Consider the following 12,542-nt stretch of genomic DNA (forward strand, 5'->3'; position numbering starts at 1 on the left):
CCCACCCCTGTGCAGAGCCCATCTCAGTGACTCCTGTCTGTCTGTCCTTGTCCATCCCTGTGCAGAGCCCATCTCAGTGACTCCCTGTCACTCAGGGCTGTGGGGTGGTGAGAACCCAGCACTGTGTGCCCTCCCCGTGAGGAGGTGGATCCAGTGTGTTCCCAGCTCTGCCCAGACTCCAGAGCAGGGTTCCTCTCTGTGGCCTGTTTGATTATTGTCACCTGTCTTGGTGACATCTTGTCCCCATGTGGCTGAGGCCAGATTCCCTGCTCAGTGCCTGTGTTGCAGAGTGCAGGGAGGCCACGAGAGCTCTGTGAATTACATCAGGGTTTTTTCTGGCCCCATTGTCACTGACATGTCCCTGCTGGCACAAACCTGGCAGGGCTGAGCAAAGAGGGGTCCCTGAATTAAAGACACAAGGAGGAATGGGCTGTGTGCTGGCATCCTGAAAGCAGTTAGTGCTTCTGTGCCTCAGCTGCTGTGAGCTAAGCTTGGCTCTGGGCCTGTTGGATCCTGGTGTCCTCCTTGCAAACAGCCTCTGTGAGTTCAGTACTCTCAGCTCTGGCTGCTTCCTCTGCACACTGATACCCTAAAGAATTGCCCCTGGTGAATCTGGGGAGGAGGAGGCAGTACAGCTTTTGCAGAGGACATTCCCACCTTGCAGGTCTGATTGTTTTCCAAAGGAGACAGCAAATATGTAGATAAGGTGATGCTGTTACTGCCTCGTGTTTCAATTGCCAAACAGCTTTTGATTAGATCCATTAACAGTAGCTCATAAAGCAGCTCCTAAATCTCTTATGTTGGATGGGCTCTTGTGGATTAATAACTGGACAATCAAGAAAGTTGGAATACAGCTTTCACAACTGAGAAAAGTCACCAGTACAGTTAAACAGGAACCCATAATGTGGCTGCGTTGTTCAGTGTATTCCTGAATGACCAGAAAAAGGGTAGAGAACAATAAGAGACTGGTGATGGCGCTGAGTTTTTCAGGATAGTTGTTAGAACTGACTGGGAAGACTGGCAGGAAAATGCCTTGATAGCAAGTGATGGCATGATAAAATGACAGTAAAAATTCATGTTTCTGACTGCAGGGTAATGCATGAGGTGGAGAAATAACACTGAAAATACATACAATGGGATGGGCTCTAAATTATCTCTTCTCACTCAGGCTTTGTTCTGGATACTTCTCTTAAAAATGCCAGCCCATTACTTAGTGACATTCAACAAGGCTAACAAGATTTGGGGAATTATTTGGAATGAAAGAAAGAAGAAAGTAGAAAATGTTATTGTGCAGTTATTTGGATCTCTAAGAGCTCTTAGGTACAGACAATGAGTATCCTGAATATTATGTGCAGCTTGGCTCAGCCTGTCTTAAAAACAGAACTCCCTAGAACTGCAAGGAGCATGATCAGGATGCTCCTGGAATATCTTAGGTACAGAGGTATGATCAAACCTCTTAAGACTGGAAAATTACCTTGGAAGGGATGCAGTGGCAGAGGCTTATAAAATTCTTAAGTGTCAGGGAATTGCTGGACGGGAAGTGAATATTTTCTGTCTCTGAAAACACAGTACCTAATGGATAGCAAACAAAATAATCAGGTAGCCAGTTTAAACCAGAAGGAATTACTCACTCTCAACCACTGAGAGAGAACAAGTCTCTGAGCATGATGGGCCTTGCTGAGGCAGAGGAACATGGTTTGAGGGTCTCAGTCCCTCTCCACATTGAAATGCAGCACCACCTCATTTTCTGTCTAAAACCAGCAGGGAATAAAATCGCTGTTTGAAAGTCTGACAGTCCAAAAGCTTCCAGGTGCTGCCAAAATTAGTCAGGTCACCCCAGAAAGTTGGTAGAAGTTAATATATGAATGAGAATCTCAAGAATGTCTTTGAGTAGAGATTGAAGGATGAAGATGCAGCTTTTTACATTCCCATTAGCATTCAGATTGCAGCAGAGCCTGTGTGCCTCAGCTGGGAGATTCAAGCTCTGCTGTGCTGGATGCTGCTGCAGGAACAGTTCCTGCTCAGAGGAAACTTTGAGTTTAGTACACAGGAAAAAAAAAAAACAACCACCAATGTGTGGGTAGTCTTAAGCACAGAGAGAGTGAAATTCAACAATAAATTATAGGATGCCCAAGCACTCCCAGCAACAGGAACAATAGGATGGTTTGTTTTGGACCATTGAGTTACCACTTATTTTATTAGCAAATGAAAGTTAAAAATGGTGTTCTCTCTGAACTGCTGGGTAAATGCATGGCAATTATTATATAATTAAGAGGAAAAGTGCACTGTTTGTGCATGCTGAAGGAAAAGTGTTGCCAGGCAATCCAGAGATTGCAAGGTAATTTTAATGTAAGCATCTATAATTGTTGTGTAATTTGGGAGGCTCAATAACGATGCAGCTGCTTGAAGCTCACAGTCATCACAGCAGCAAATGCATCATTGTTGGCTGGATTTTATCAGGCTAGAAGTTGCAGCCTGGATTCCTGTTGGAGCCTGAGAGGTGCTAATGGTGAGCAGGAAGGGGAGCCAAGCTGGTGGGAGATGTGGGCTGACCTTTTAACTCACTGGTGGTGGCATGTGGTCTGTGACCACTGTGTGTCTGTGGGGACTGGGCTCACTGGTTTTTCATGGAGTTTGCCTGGGGTGGAGCCTCCTGCAAGAGGGCTGGCTGTGGGGGGAGGTTTGGAGGGAGGCAGTGGTCCAGGTGCTGAGAGCTGGGTGGGAAGCCTGGCTTAGGCATGGTGGGAGGCTGGGACAGAGCCCTGGAGAGAGCCAGGAGCTCCCTGATCCAGGCAATGGCACAGAGCTGTCAGCTGCTTTAGGCTGGGCTGAGTGTGTTCAGTACCAGGAGTGCACTTTGACACAAGCACAGTCCCAGCCTTGTTCAAGGTCTGAGAGTCAGGGAGATCTGCCCATGGCTGAGTTTCCCTTCCTCTGGCCCCTGCAGGGCTGGGAATAAATTTGGAGTTTAGGCATGGTGGTATCACTGATTGATGTGCTCTGGTTTAGTTCTCCTGTCCCAGCCTGGCCCAGGGCGTGTGGAGTGTCAGGAGCTGCTCAGGCACCACAAACTGTCCCTGGGCTCCTGGGGAAATGGGCTCTTCACAGGAAAGTGGCTCTGCTCCCATTTTCAAGACTTCCCCACTACTGCTGGCCCTGGTCACCCCCCCAGGAGCTGGGGGGGCAGTCTGGTCTCTGTGTGAATACCAGCAGAGTGGTAATTCCAGTGTGCTCAAGTGGCAGGACCCACAGCACAGCCTCTGCCAGGAGCACAGTGCTCAGCTGAAATGGAGCACAGGGGGAAGCTGAGCTCTTCCAAAGGGCTGGGCAGTGCTGAGGGTGCAAAACTTTGGGCTGAAGCAACTTATCCAAGTGGCAGAGGCTTAATGGTGCAGCAAGAGAGCAGCAGAAACAGTGGAGGGAGGTGACAACACCACTTTGGATGGGAAAGTTTGCTGGATTATTTGTGTCATTAACTGAAGCATGTGCTTAAGCATCTCTGTCAATTAGGGATATGTGCAATTGCCACCCTTTCCACTTGTAACTCCCTTCTAGTAGTGCTTGGCTGGGGTTATTTAAACTTCAAACTCCCTTCTAATAAGGCAAACTTTGCTTTCATAGAGATACTCAGCAGAAATGTGTGTGCTGCATAGGAAATGGTCATCATGCTTCATCAGCAGGCATGAGGGATATGCCAGGTAGGTATCCCTGTTTGATTTTAGGGCTGGGACATGAGAATCTTCATTTAGTAAGAATCCTCATTAAGAAGTTTCATTCCTTTCTGAGTAAGGAGTAAGAATAAGCAGACAAAAGGGCTGTCTAGGCAGGAGCCTGTCAGTGACACTGGCCAGGAGCAGACAGTGCAGAGCACACACAAGTGTGGCCCAGGGGAAAACCTGCTGACTTGCACAGTGCAGATGAAGCACAGTGACTGTCCCTGCTGCTCTGGAGCTGCCAGCTCAGTATTCCAGTCACGAGAAGCTAAAACAGTTTCTGTCAGCCTGGCTGAAGAAGAAAAAACCTTATTTCCTGCATTCTCTGTAAAAACCTGCTGTTCTCCTCCTGTGACTGTGTTTAAGGAGGGGCAGTTCTGGTGCCTCCTCTGAGCTGTGGGGTTGAAGGGAGGGTAATGACGTGCAGCTAAAGCCATTGGGAAATTCCCTTTCCAGCAGCCCTCTCTGCAGTTAGAGCTGCAGTGACCCAGGGCCCTGCATGCTGAGCCTGCAGCCTGAACAAAGGCTCTGGCTTTTCAAAGCTGGCTTTTCTGAGATAAGAAACTTGGTTATCAATATATAATTTCCATTATCTTAAAGGAAATTTAAGCAAATGAGCCAACACAGGTTTGTGTCTTCTGAAGAGTATCTAGTGCAGGGTGGGTGCACGGAGGCATCAGTGGTGTAGATGGTTTGGTTTGGCTCTTGGCAGAGCTGAGTTCCTCAGGCTGGTGTGGGCCAGCAGAGCTGGGATATGAGTCTGTGGTGGAGCTGCTGCATGCTGTCTGTGGCTGCCAGCAAGCTGCTTGCTCCCATGTGGGAAATGGGGACCTGCCTCTTCTCTGCCCCTGCCTGTACAAGTTTGGAGCTCTTCAAACAGAGAAAGTTGAGGTGAGAGCTACAGCTGCAAGGCTCTGGGTATTATAAATGACACCACCAGGAGAAGAGAGGCTGGCTTGTGTTTTATCACATGCAGACAAGCTCTCCTTAGCTGATAACAACCAAACAAAAAACCCTTTCATGAGCAGCAAGTGTTGCTGATACTGATCGATAAGGACTGTACAAGAGTGAGAGTAATTAGCTGATGGAGGAGATCAGAGAGATGTGCTGGAGCCTCTTAAGATCAGGCAGTTTGATTTTTGTTGTTTGATGCAGTTCTGTGGCTGCTCAGGGTTAGAACAGCCCTGGCACAGCCTGTGCAGGTTGTTTTGTACCTGCTGTGCCCTGCTCCACTGGGGTGTGGGTGCAGCCCTGGCAGGGAGCTCTGCACTCCCCTGGGACAGGTGACAGGGCTGTGCTCAGCTGGGCTGGAGGACAGGTGCACAGGGACAGCCTTTGACAAGGTCACCTGTCCCTCTTTCCCTGTAGGTTCCTGCTGGCAGCATCCACCCCACCTCTGCCAGGAGCTGAAATGGAGCACAGGGGGAAGCTGAGCTCTTCCAAAGGGCTGGGCAGTGCTGAGGGTGCAAAACTTGGCCTTCAGCAGCTTATCCAAGTGGCAGAGGCTTAAGGGTGCAGCAAGAGAGCAGCAGAACAGTGGAGAGAGGTGACAATGCCAGAGCTGGGATCCTCCCCTGCCCCTGCAGGGAGCTGGGCATGGCATGGGGGTGTTCCCCTTGTCACCCCTGTCCCAGCAGAGCACTGGGGATGAGCAGCCATCTGTTTTGAGCTCTGGATGGTGGTGCAGCAGTTTCCCTGGGAGGGTGTTAAATCATTTCTTTGCTACAGGGCCAATGTGAGAGCAATACTAAGCAGGCTCTGCAGTAGCACCATATGGATTGCTTTTGTCCTTGAATGGGAATGGGATTCTGGTTTTAATCAAGCAGAATTCAGCACTGGCCTCAGTAAATAGCGGGATGTGTCAGTGCATTGCAAAGTTTTATATGTATCATTTCTAAATGAGCTTTTAGCAAGTTTGTGGTACCCTGCTGGATCTCCAAGATTTCCAGAGGGGAATACAGTGAAAAGCACCTTTTCTAAAAGGACTGAGGAACAAGCCCTCTTTCTACCACTTCTATCTGTGCTCCCTCTAGCTCTTCAATCCCTGTTAGTGGATTTGTTGGCAGGCAGTTCCCAGGCATTTGCCTCCGAGTGAAAGGGAAAGTCCTGGGGTAACTTGTGGGGTCTGGAATGAGGAGTGTTGGTGAAATGGCTCTTTTGTGCCACCTAGGACTGAGCAGAAAGGAATTATGTGATCAGCAGGGCTTTGCTAAGGATCAGGGAGGCAATGGCAGAACTGTGGAGACCTAGATAAGAGTGTACAGATAGGAACCAGCTGGCCCAGCAGCAGAGAACTTCCCCAAAATCCTCCCTTTTCTCCAGCCCCATCTACTGGACCACAGCTGGCTGCTGTTGCCAACTCGGTTCAAACACATGGTAGGGAAGAAAGAAAAAAAAGAAAAGCCCTGAAAAGCCAGATTTTCAGGAAGACCTTTAATTTTAGGCATTTTTTTCATTGAACACCCAAGTACAGGGTTTTGTAGGTGCAGCATACCTGCTAGAGCTGTGTCTGAAATCAGCAGGGACAGGGGAAGGATGCTCCTTTCCCAAGGACTGCTCACACCCTGAGAGCTCTGAATCCTCCTTTGAGGTTGCATCTCCACAGCATCAGCCTTCAGCAGGCTGTGTTTAGGCAATAGTGCTCCATGCCCAAGTTCAGGAGACAGACCAGACTTTTAGCATCATTTCCTTGTTTCTGAGCACCCTGGAGCTTTGGGTATTGACTAAATCCAACTTCAGCTATGCCAGGTCAGGCTTTCTAACACAAGTTGTGATAAAATGCAGTGCACAGACACTCACCTGCCCAGCCTGCTGTTCATGGGGTGGCTGTGAGGATTAACAAATAAGTACATTTGAGATATTTTCCTGGATGATGCTCTAGGAATCCATGGGATTGTTATCCAGATGCAAATAGGCCTGAAATAGTGTTACCCTTCCACTGCAATGAAGAATGTGTCTAATAAAACCAAATTTAACAGAGAGCTGCATAATCAGACTTTGTCCTGAGGGCTCTGTGATATCTTAGGTGGTTTCATTTTCTTATGAAGAAATACCAATCCATGCCCTGCAGTGGTCTGGCAGCACAGAAAATGCAAGGTTGTTTGGAGCCCAGGGAAGTCGTTCTGGTGAGCTGCTGACCCCTGCTTTAAGAGCAAAACCCTTTCCAGGTAAAAGCAACACGTGGAGCCACTTTCTCAGTTTGCCAAAGCAGCAAAACGCTCTGCCTGGGCAGCTCAGCATCGATTTTAACCTGGGGAGGGGTGCAGGCAGGTACATTTGCATGGGAATTAGTGGTTTTCAGCTGTTGGTGGGGCCCTGTGCATGACCTGAAGGGCAGCACCAGTGGGATGGTCCTTCCCAAGGCTTCCTGCATCCAGCAGCCACATCCCCCTGGCTGGGATGAGTCTGAGCAGTTTTTTTCTTCTTTGTGACTCTTTCTGTACCGTGGCAAGCAAAAAGCCCAGAGCCTTGCTCTTTGAGCAGGACACAGAGTAGCTGGAAGTTCTCTCAAAGGCATGGATTCAGCTTAGGGATCCCAGTGTGGTTGCAACAGCCTGGTCAGAGGGAGAAAGCCAGATAAACTTCCCCAGGAACTGATCTGCAGAGTTTGAGAAGGCATAAAAAGCTTACTTTATTACAATCTCCCTATATTTATAACCAACACTGTTCACCCAGAACCTGATTGGTTCTGAATAACACCTCTTACCCATTGGGTAATTAGGAACCACCCTTTGGTAAACACCTTATGAGAAACAACTGTTGAAAACACCAGCTGCAAGGTTGTTTTAATTCTTTGTCTCAGTCTTCTCAAACTCTCCAGCACAATTCCTGGGAAAGCTTATCTGGCTTTCTCTGTCTGACCAGGCTGTCACAAGCACAGGCCCATTGCCCATGAAGGGAGCTAAGGGGAGGCCATGAGTTGGTCTAAAAGAAGAAACAAACCCTAGACCCTCATGGAGCAATTTAAGTGAAGTGAAGCATTATTTTGGTTATGTTTGTTTGAAGCACATTTAGGGGCTTTATTTGCATGTTAAAAGTGCTTTCCCTTCTCTGCTGAGCCTGATGCATCCCTGCTCCTCTTTGTGTCACAATGTGTCCTTAGTTCCAAGGTTTTTTGTTTTGTGTTTTGTTTCTGGGACCTCTGGTCCTGGCTTCAGTGAATGAATCCTAACAAGGGTGCCTTTCCTACCTGCTGCTCTTAAATCTACAGAGGATGAACTTGCTCCCAAATGCTTCAGGATGGTGAAATGAGAGGTTTAATTTATGCTGGTGGTTGTGTTAGACTGGCTGTGGCTGTCCCCTGCTCCCCTTGTGGTGTGTCCTTGTTCCTTCTGTGCAGTCATTAACAGTCTGGAAGGTGTCATTAATGGCAGGCTTTGATTTCCAAGATGCTCGGCCCTCCCTCTGGAGCTCTGCAGGGATAACACCATCCTTTCCTCTGTGTGCTGTGCTGGATATGCAGATCCTGCTGGTTTAGCCAGCACGTGTCCCCCAAGGCAGCTCTGTCCCTGGGCTCCTGGGGCAGTGATTTGTGTCACTGCAGGCACATCCAGGCAGCCTTGGCCAGTCCTGCTGAATTAATTGATCCCTGCCTTTCTCCCTGCAGTGTATATCTGCAAGGCACTGGCAGCAGAAGTTGGCGGGTTGGGAGGTTTTTCCAAGCTCAGTTGTGTTGGTGTCGTGCAGGTGAGCAGTCCTGCAGCTCCCAAACAAACCAGCTTTTGTCTATTGCCCACAGGCAGACTTGGGAACCATCTTGGGGGAATATTTTACTCCACATTGTGCTGAGCTGTTCCAGTGGCAAGGCACAGCACAGCAGAGGATAAGCCTGTGCATTTTGAAGCCCAAAGCCAATTCTGGAAAGCTGTGCAGGGGAGGATGCCCACAGCAGCTGGCAGGCTGGGACTTCGAGTTATGTTTCTTCAGAGCAGAGCAGGGATTTCAGGTTTCCTTCATCAGGTTAGCAGCTCCACACCAAATAATTTCTTGACAGATGTGAGCACTTGCTCTTTCAGTTTGTATGGCTGTGATGTTCATTTACACCAGCTGCTGCTCAGTGCCCTGTCCTCCCTTCATGGATGGCTATTTGCTCTCACAAGGCTGGGCAGAGAAGGGGATTTGCAGAGAGCAGAACTCTTTCATCCAGCTGGCAGGAGACTCTGGTGGCTGTCATTCAGTGTGTGGGTGGGACACTGCTCCCAGTCACCTTCCCTCTGCATCTGTCCCCTTCCCATCCCAGTCTGGTATTATGTTAAATGGATGCCAGGTGTGACATTCCAGAGGCCAGGCTCACTCCTGGGCTCCTCAGCCCTGCAGGCTCTTGTGCTGAGTCTCTCCTGTGAGCACCCAAGGTCAGTCTGTCAGAACTGTAATGTTCTCACCTGGAAACTCAAATATTCATTGGCCAAATGAGCCATTGTTTGATGGCTTTTATTTTTTGCAAAGGATGTGTTTCTGATTTCTTTGTTTCTGTGCCCAGCAGTCAGCAATGTCCAGACCTGCTGGGGACCAGCAGCTGGAAAACTGCCCACAGTGTTCCTCAGCTTTCATTAGATGGTGCAGAGGCAGGGAATGTACTCTACAAAATACACAGTTATATGAGAGAGAAAATGCTTTGTGGTTTTATTTTGTTTGTGGTTTTTTTTTACTTTCCTATAAGGAAGAAATAATAAATAGCCTGGAGTACTTGCTTGTCTTAATTTTCACATTTAAATTTTCACATTCTGGCAAGCTCTGGGGATGTACTCATATGGTCCGTATTTGTTTTGGGTTTTTTTAGAGCCTTTGGGAATCTTAGCCCTGTGGTATCAGGCACGACAGCAGACTCCTGCCTGAAAGGCAGCTCATCATCTCTTGAAGGAAAACTTCACTCCCCCCTCACCCTTATTTGCTCTCCCTATATTACCATAATGAAATGTCAGCTTGCCACCAGCTCTGCTGCTGAGCAGATGTTTCCTCCTAATTACTGTTGTGGCAGGGTTTGGGTGTTTATCCTGGCTGTCTAGGCAGGCTGTTATCATTGACTGCCTCCATCACAGCCTGGCCATGCAGTTGGTGCACATCTGGAAGAAGATGTAAGCACTGGTGCTCTCCAGCAAGTTTTGTCTGCTGGATCTCCAGAACAGCTCTTTAATGTGCCAAGGACAGCATCCCCCAACAGTGCTTTAAACTGAGGAGTGGGCCTTGCAGAAAAAAATACCTGCAAGTGTGACCTCCCCTCCCCAAGCGTGGCCTGCTGGAAAGTTGGTTTAAAAAGAGCAGAAATTTAAATGAAGTTTGTTCATTTTTGGTCCCAAAGCACAAACTGGGATGCTCCATAGGGCAGGCTGCCTTTGTGGCACTGTGCTGGTCAGGTTTGTAAAGCAGGAAAGGGTTAGACCAGCATTTTACTCCACCCAGCGTGTATTTCCTAGGAGATATGAAAAGTGCTCACGGAGGTATAAAAACAAACATGCTCTGTTGGCAAGAAGGAAATGTGAAAACAGTGGTTGGAGCCAGGGGAGGAGGGAGGCATGGGGGTCCTGGTCCTCTGGGGAGGGCAGGATTAGAGGATTTCCTCCTCCTCCTTCAGTAAAGTCTCTTGGGGTTTATACAGTTCTGCTTTTGGGGTCATTTCATGTTCTGAAAGTTGGTGCTTTTTTTATTTTTCAAGTTCTCTGAGTTCCTGACAAATCAGCCTACAACTGCCTGCTTCACTCAGTGGCCTGGAAATGTCTTTCAACTGCAATATTGCACAAGAGAGGTGGTTTTGTTGTTCTTTTCAGTGCATCTCAGGCTCCAAGCTATCTGCAAGGGTTTGTTTCATGTTGGATGTACAAGCACTTCAGCTGGTGCCCTCATGGAGTGGGACAGAGCTGCAGCCTTGGCTGGAGCCTCATGGAATGAAGGGCCAGGTTTGGCCACGGCTCTGGGGATGGCTGGGCTGGTGGGCCAGGGTGGGGTTTGGGGTGATGCAAAGCAAGGCGAGGTTGTTTCTCTATTTGTGGGCTCCATTGAGAAGTTTAACTAAATAAAGAGTGCCTCTTTGGAGTGCTGGTGCTTGCTCCAAGCTTGGAGCTCCATTATTCCACCTTTTGAGCTGGAAATGCCCACTGATTTCTGAGCTGTTGGCTGACCCTGGCACTCAGCTGCTTGTCACCTGTTTCATTCTACCTGTGGTTCTGCCCCTTTTGATGAGCTTCACAGCACTGCAGTTTCAAAATAAATAAACTGAAAGTGAACCTCTTCATTTGGGTCCCACAAACCTGTAATACAGCAGGTGGCCCAGCCCATCAGCTGGTGTGATGAGGCCAAGCCAATCTGCAGGATTTGAGTGGTGTCCTTCTCCAGCAACATTGGTGTGGTATTTTCGGGGTTTCCCAGATGGAGGAGGAAGGAATGAATCTGACTCCATGTTCTTAGAAGGCTAATTTATTATTTCCTGTTATTATATTATATTAAAGAAAGCTATACTAAAACTATACTAAAGAGTACAGAAAGGATACAGACAGAAGGCTAAAAGATAATAATGAAAACTTGTGACTCCTCCCAGAGTCCGACAGAGCTTGGCTGTGATTGGCCAATAAGTAAAAACAATTCACATACAACCAAATAAGCAATCTCCAACCACATTCCAAAGCAGCAAAACACAGGAGAAGCAAATGAGATAATATTGTTTTCCTTTTTCTCTGAGGCTTCTCAGCTTCCCAGGAGAGCTTCTCAGCTTCCTGGTGAAGGGACTTTTCCAGAAAATATGATGGTGACACATTGGTTGTCCCCTCTGGCTGAGCTGTCCCTGAGTTTGTGTCTTTTCTTTGCATAATTCCTAGATCTATTTCTGAGAATTGTGTCCCAGTGAGGCACCAAAAAGGAATGGCTGTAGGAACCATTATATTCCATCTCCAGCAGCAGCTGGGAGTGTGGTGCCTGAGCTTGCACCTTTATTTTCCCCCTCCTGGAAAGGTTTCCTCTGGGTGTGTTGGCTGCCCTGGCCAATTCTGCCTCCTTTTTTGGGTGTTTTTCAGTGCACTACCAGAAGATCATCCACAGGGACATCAAGCCTTCCAACTTGCTCTTAGGAGATGATGGCCACGTCAAAATTGCTGATTTTGGTGTCAGCAATCAGTTTGAAGGGAATGATGCCCAGCTTTCCAGCACAGCAGGGACACCAGCCTTCATGGCACCTGAGGCCATCTCACAGACTGGCAAAAGTTTCAGTGGAAAGGTAGGTCTCTGCTCACAGGGGGCTCCTGAGACCCCCAGGCATGGCACAGAGGGAGTGCCACACCTGCATGCTGACTGTGGTACAAATTAGGGCTGTCTTTCAGTAAAACTGAAGCTCTAATTCTCTCAGTCCAGGCAAAGCTCACGTTGGTGGTTCTGTGCAGTGGGCAGACACTTTGCTGAGGATCCCTGCTAGGCAGGAGCCATGCTAGAGCCCTTTCCCTGCCCCAAGGGAAAGGAGGAAGCCTTTGATTCCCTCCCAAAATAATCAAAAGGCACAGAGGGCTGCTGAGCACCAAGGTCATACCTTGATTTCCTGGAAGTGACAGGCACTGCCAAGGGTGGTGATGCAGACAGAGGGATAGAGCCTAATAGGGATTTTGTTTAATCTGGAAAAGTGTTTGAAGTTCAGCCCTGAATGGTGCAATTTCCTGTAAGAAGGGGCTGCTTGCTGGTCTCAGTGGGGCAAGGGAGCAATGCCTGGCCCAGCACAGCCCTCATTCCTCTGGTGTGCAAGAGCTGCCCTTAGGAGCCCAATTTCAATGTGACATAGAAATGTTAGATCCATACAAAGAGTGTTTTCTGAATTGCTGGGAAAATCCAGCTTACTCAGATTATCTGTGTTGC

At 48.3% G+C, this 12,542-nt stretch overlaps 1 protein-coding gene across 1 annotated transcript in view; it reads left to right on the forward strand.

The window, feature by feature from the left end:
- CAMKK1 (calcium/calmodulin dependent protein kinase kinase 1) overlaps positions 1-12,542 on the forward strand; it is a 52,152-nt gene that overhangs the window by 24,540 nt on the left and 15,070 nt on the right. Inside the window, exon 9 of the mRNA XM_041463602.1 lies at positions 11,717-11,916. Coding sequence (XP_041319536.1) covers positions 11,717-11,916 — 200 coding nt within the window. The remainder of the gene's footprint in view (positions 1-11,716; positions 11,917-12,542) is intronic.

This window comes from Pyrgilauda ruficollis, unplaced genomic scaffold (genome assembly GCF_017590135.1).
Source record: "Pyrgilauda ruficollis isolate IOZ18807 unplaced genomic scaffold, ASM1759013v1 scaffold168, whole genome shotgun sequence".
NCBI classification, from domain to species: Eukaryota; Metazoa; Chordata; class Aves; order Passeriformes; family Passeridae; genus Pyrgilauda; species Pyrgilauda ruficollis.